Source organism: Falco rusticolus, chromosome Z (genome assembly GCF_015220075.1).
Source record: "Falco rusticolus isolate bFalRus1 chromosome Z, bFalRus1.pri, whole genome shotgun sequence".
Classification (NCBI taxonomy): domain Eukaryota; kingdom Metazoa; phylum Chordata; class Aves; order Falconiformes; family Falconidae; genus Falco; species Falco rusticolus.
In genome coordinates this window covers 84,665,664-84,671,828 of record NC_051210.1, presented here as the reverse complement: position 1 = coordinate 84,671,828, position 6,165 = coordinate 84,665,664, and the positions used below count along the sequence as shown (strand labels likewise).

General features: G+C 53.3%; 1 protein-coding gene across 1 annotated transcript; it reads left to right on the top strand.

The window, feature by feature from the left end:
* Window positions 1-324: 324 nt before the first annotated feature.
* LOC119141010 (basic salivary proline-rich protein 1-like) lies at window positions 325-1,179 on the top strand. Its single transcript, XM_037372665.1, has one exon. The coding sequence runs from the start codon at window positions 325-327 to the stop codon at window positions 1,177-1,179; it is 855 nt and encodes a 284-aa protein (XP_037228562.1).
* Window positions 1,180-6,165: the final 4,986 nt, after the last annotated feature.

The window sequence follows — 6,165 nt, the reverse complement described above, 5'->3', positions numbered from 1 at the left end:
GGGCAAAGTGTGTAGGCACTGCTGGCCCAATCTGGCCCCGCACGGAGCCAAAATCAAATCGCTTGGCGGCAGAAGCCAGGCTGCAGAGAAGCCTTCTCACAAGTCCTGCCTGCCAGGAGGGCCGGTGGCCTCGGAGGTGGGGGGAGGACAGACCGGCACCCCACATCAGGAAACTTCCCCATGCTTACGTGCACCCCTGGCAAGACTTTGCATCGCCTTTGGGCAAGTGGCAACGGGGACAGAGGGAGAAAGACAGCATTTTTAAGTTCCCCTGAAACGGGGAAGCATTTTTAAGTTCTAAAAGGCCCGGGACAGCACCCGAACATGCTGGGTGCTCCCTCTGGCCGGCACAGGCCGGGATGTCCGCCGAGACGACCGAGCGCTGCCCCGGGAGCCGGGGTGTCAGCGCTGAGGCGCGCAGGCAGCTCGGCGGCCACGGCACCGTCGCGCCCGCCACCGTTCCGAGGCCCGCGGGGCTGCGCGGCGCGCGCCGGGGCGGGGAAGTGGCAGCCCCCCCCCGCCCCTCGCGGCTCCGGGAGCGCGCCGGCACGGCACCCGCCGCGAGGGGGGCCGCGGGAACACGCGTCACACACCGGGGCCGCACCGGGCAGCGGCCCCCCGCCAGGCGCTGCCGCCTCGGCCGCGCAAAGACACGCGCGATGGAGTTTGGAACCGGCCGTGCCCGTGGCGGCCCCTAGAAAGCAGCCGGACGCCCCGCTCCCCCCGCGGCTGGGGTCACCGGCACCGCGCGGGACGCGCCGGCAACCGCAACAAATGGGCGCAGCGTCGGGCCGGCCCCGACACCGGAGGCACCGAGACGGGACCGATCTGGCCGGGCAGCCCGCAGAGCACCGCCCCGCCCCGCCCCCGCCCGGCCCGCCCCGCGCGCCCATCCGTGTGGCGAGGGCGCCGCCTGCTGGAGGCAGGCGGCTCCGGCCGCCCGAGCGAAGCCGGGCAGCTGGCGGTTCCGTCTCCGTGCCCTTCCCCCGACGGCGGGGTCGGGGGCCCTGGGGGCGCCCCGCTCAGCGCCGGCTCCTGCAGGTGGCCCGGGAGCGGCTGCCCGGGGCTGTGCCCGAGCGCCGTTTGAGCAGCTCCGAGGCCGGAGGCTGCACCGCGCCCCCGGCAGCCTGTGCCTGTGCCCGTGCCCGGCCACCTTCACGGCGAGAACGGGTCCCCTGAAGTTCCGGGATGCCCACTGCCTCCGCCCCCCTCACCGGGTATGGCGGGGAAGGGCCCGGCCCTCTGTACGCCCCTCGGGTATCCCGTGCACATCGGCAGGGCTCCCGAGTCTGCTCCCCTTCAGCCCGCTCGGCCGCAGCCGCTCCTGGCTGAGGGGCTCCAGCCCCGTGACCGCCCCTCCGGCCCAGTGCTGGGTCCTCTCCAGCTCGTCCAGGTCCCTCTTGTACTGGGGCGCCGGGAACCGGACGCGGTGCCGCAGGGGCGGCCTCAGCAGCGTCGGGCAGCGTCACCGCCACGCAGGCCTGCTGCGCTCGGACAGCAGTTCACCGCCGCCCTCACGCTGCGCTGCCGGTGCTGGCCATGGGGGAGAGGCTCCCCCTCCTCGCCGGGGCCTCCGACGGCGCGGCCGGCCGGGGAGGGACAGCGACCAGGGGCACCACTCGGCCGCAGCCCCAAACGGTGTCACGCCCGGAGGCAGCATCTTTCTCCGGTCTCACGCAGCCACGCTGTGCCACTGAGCCGCGGACGGCTGGCGGGGGCGGCGTGCGGGGCAGCGGCGGGAGGCCGAGCCTCCGCAGCCCCAGGGCCGCCCCTCCCGGCGGGCACGGCCCCACCACGGGCGGGCCGCCAGCTCCCCACGCCGCCAGCGACCTTCGGTGGAAAAGGAATCACTCTGTTCTTCCTTTGTTACCAGCTGTGGCACAGCCGATTTCTATTGTATTCACTCGAAAAAAAGTATAAACTCGGCCTTTTTATTAGTACTATTTGAACTATGAGATGAACTGATTAGATAGGTAAGTCATGTAATTGATTGGAAGACCCTTCCATGACAATTTTGTATCTATCTATATATATATATTAAAGCCATTCAAGTGAGAAAATGCAACCTTGAAAGTGAAGTAGAGTTTAGTCACTGCTGAAACATACAAGAATACATATATTTAGGTATTTTACACAAAGGAAATCTTGTCTACAGAAAAGAGACCTTGTTGATTATCTGATACAATCAAGTGCTTGTGAAATGCAGTCTCTTAGGGAAAGTATTCCGTTTCTTCATGATTTAGTTTAGAGACGACCTTTCAGCTTGGAGTGCTCTTTTTCATATTCCCAACTTGAAGCAGATGGTCCATCATCTAATAAAAAGAGAAAAACGTTATTTATAGACCAGCGCTGAAAAAAGTCATTCACTAAGATAATAAGCCTAATATATACCTGCTCTGTGTGTTCACATAACATATTCCTAATAATCTTTTCAAAACAGACCTCATCTGTCTTAGTTAGCATAAGACCCAACTGCCCAAGTAGGAGGAAAGCCATTCTCCCAAATCATTCTGTCTGCCTTCTTATTTATATAGTGTCTCACCAGTGTTGAAAAGCTAAGCCACAGAAACAATTTAAAGCTTCCCCTCCCACACCCCCACACACTCCACTTTACACTTAGGCCAACTTGCAGAAGAGACTTCCCTTCTGATTTTTAACTACTTTAACTGTAATTTATTTACAGAATAGAGAGCAGGCAAGGTCTTCCATTGCCTGGTACTAACTGAAAACAGAAGAAAACAACTCAGTGCATGACCCTAAGTCCAGTTCCTGGAACAATTACGTACAGCACAGCATGAGCGCTAGTGGGGAGTAATGCACAGAATTAACTTGAGCTAATAAGCAAGACCCTGAAATGAGTTACCCAAAGTATGCATCTGTATTTACTTCTGCAGCCTTCAGCTTTGGGGATTTCTGATCTTAAAATTCAAGTTTGAAACACAGCCTGCCTTCGCTTATGTTCAGTATATGGGAACATAGGGTTGCACACACACAGCCACAGACTCCATGGTTAGCATCTCTGCAAGTGCACACTCAGCCTATGAGAATTAATTATAGCCGCCTCGACGGCGACATGGTCTTGGGACAGCTATTCCATCCACTGACAGTAGGGTTCATGCTTTACCTTTTGTTGGTCACATTTCAATATCTTAGTCCAATGGGCCATTTCACAAGGAACAGTAAACCGCACCGTAAATACTGGTGTCCCAGTTCCTCCTTGGATCAGGTTCGATTGTCAAAAGCTCCAGCACAGTATTCTGGGAAAAAGTATCTAATGTCGAGTACAAGCTTCTCATATGCTTGCACCATGGCTGTCAGCTTACTCTACCTGGCCATCCTCCACCAGGGCGATAGCTACCTCACCATGCCTGTACACGGACACCTTCATTACTGTGGTGCAAGCAGCACCTTAAACAAGGGTGTTGTCTAACCAAGGTTTGTGCAACATGGAACCCCTCACATCCAGAAAAATCTACAGGAATCAAATCCAGGGTGGAGACAAAGTAACTGCTGAATGTTGAATCAGAGTTCTAAAACAAAATTAGTTCCTTATAAAAAAGTTTGTCCTGTATCTTAGCCTACATGAAAGATGGATTATTTTTTACTAATCATTGGAGAAACCTTATATTTCAGGCAATAATCTCATATTTCACATATGTTCAATGTCAACACAAAAAAGTGGATATTATTAGGGTAAAAGTACACACATGTGGATGTGATTCACCTTACCAGAGGCAACTTTCAGCCTTTTAAAGTATGATTTAGTAAATCATTAGATAAGTAGATACCAGATACTTTTAGAAGCCAAAATATTTCCCTGTTTACATAGCATAATGGAATTTCTTTATCAAATTCCATTACAAAGATGCACAAGGCAGAGCTGAAGATGAGATAAATGGTTTCCTTTTTAGATAGTATTAATCACCATCATAAAGCCATGGCCAGAAAGAAACCTATGGACAACATTCATACCAGTGGTGTAAGATACTTAAATCATGGCTTAATTTAACAGGTACATTTTAACTTGAATTCAAGTCAAAACCTGAAGTATTCACTGACATCCCTGCACCAGTTCAGGAAGGAGACTGGGCTGAAGTTAGCCCAGGAATATTAAATTACAACACATTACAGTAGAATACCCTAAGGAAAAAAAAAAATCTTTCCAGTAATGTTTTTAGGAGGTGTGTGCATGAATCTGTTTATTCTGTTTCAATGTCACCCAAAAGAATTCTGCAGCTATGTCAGTAGTGTGCATATATATATATATACACACACACACACAGAGAGTAATAATGGTATTACTGTACCTGACAAAGGAGTTTCCTAGCAAATTCTGCAATTTCCATTATGTCATTTAGACCCTGGTGACTTTCAGTAAAGCCTTACTGATACCCTCCCAAGTGCATTTTACAGGATTTTCCAGAAGAACAGGGGTGAATCTGTTCCAAAGTCTTGTTATCTTGTGAAATAGTGCTAGTAAGTACATCGACTTGAGGGATGGAGAGGTGGCTCCTAGGCACATATTACAGCTTATCAGTAGCCACAGCCCGATTCTGCAAGACCACAAATGACCCCAGCAGTGACCAGCACCATTAGCTGGGGGAAGAGACTTGCACGAGGCAAAGCCAAAGCTGGGAAAACAAAAAACTCTCCCACCCAGCCATTCTATTCACTGACTGGCAGTGCCTCGCGAGCCAGACATGACAGCCAGAATAGCCACAGAGTCAATACGATGTGGCTTTATATACAGAAGGCTTTGCCTTCTTCCTGCCCTCTGTAGTCACTCCTGTGTCCCACGCTAGCTTGGTTTTGCTGGGTTAGTACAGAACTTGGTGTTGCCACAGTCACCTGAGCATGAAGTGCTAAAGAAGAAAAGAATGGAAGGACCAAGGAACTTGAAGGGAATACAGACACTAAAATCTGCTCGATGCTTGCTGAGTTATAACCAGTAGCAAATAAATTCATTAAAAAATACAATCTGTGAGTGACAATCTGTAATCAAAAGTAGAGTCTTACTGTACTGAATGGCTAGTGCCAGAGATGCATTTCTGCTGCTTTCTGGACAACCCACAAGCTAGAAGCAGCTGATATGTTACTGTAAAATGAAATGTGGATATATGGTGGCTTTTTATGGGTTTTATCTTACTTACATCTTTCCAACTGCTATTGTCATCTGTCTCCCAGGTGTTCCTGTTATACCAGGGAAGCCCTCCTTTCAAAAAGTCAGCACTTCTATTTCATTCCCTTCCAGCAGCCGCAGCAAATATTTTGAGATTTCTTCCCACTGCAGATAGTCTTCCAGCTGCTTGATATTTTCACGTAATGCCAAAAACGGTGTCTTGTTTTCTTCTTCATAAACATAAGGAAAATCTCCAGCACTCTTTTTCCCCATTAAATGTCCTGTAACAACAATGTCAGTGGCACGAAATTAACCAAAAGACCTATCGATTTGGCTGTTCAAACATCAGCTGGAAGTTGTTATTGACTGGTAGTATGGAGGGATGGGAAGGGAAGGGAAGGGCAACTGGGACGAGATGTTGTCACAGTGTCACACACAATTAATTTCCTCTGCCTCTTATGCCATGTTGTCAGAGAAGACGCTGCTGAGAACGGGCAGGAATAACCCAGTATTTTGCCTGGAGCTGGGAAGAGGCACCTGGCAAGATTTGCTGGAATGAGAAGTGGATGGAGAAGCTGTAGGACTTGGACTTCTCCTGCTTTGGCACGGGAACTCTAGCGTAAGCCCGCGCTCCAGTACCCTTCTAGGGGCTAAGCGGAACACGCTTCTGCTAACCAGCGCTTTGCTGTCATCGGAGGGAGATCGCAGGTGGCCTCGGGCGGCGAAGGAGGCTGCTGCGGGCAGGGGAGCGGCAGCGCCGGCGAACGCTCTCCCAGGCCGGGCGCCCCGGGATGCCGCCGATTGCTGGCTGCGCCCCTGGGTGCCGGCGGGTCCCGGGCCGCTGCCCTCGGGCTGGGATCTGGCCCCCCGCACTTTTGCGGAAAGGCGGCGGCGGGAGACGCAGCGGCCGCAGGGGCGCAGCGGCGAGGGCGCGGCGACGTCCTGGCCGGCCCCCGCGGCAGTGCTGTCCGCTCCCGGCGCTCGGCTCTCCGCGGTGGCCGGCCCGCCCTCGCACGGGAGCTGCCGGCCCGGGGCAGCGCGCTGCG

Bases quoted from the DNA above. Each gene is read 5' to 3' on its own strand.
- LOC119141010 (XM_037372665.1), top strand. From the start codon at position 325: ATGCTGGGTGCTCCCTCTGGCCGGCACAGGCCGGGATGTCCGCCGAGA.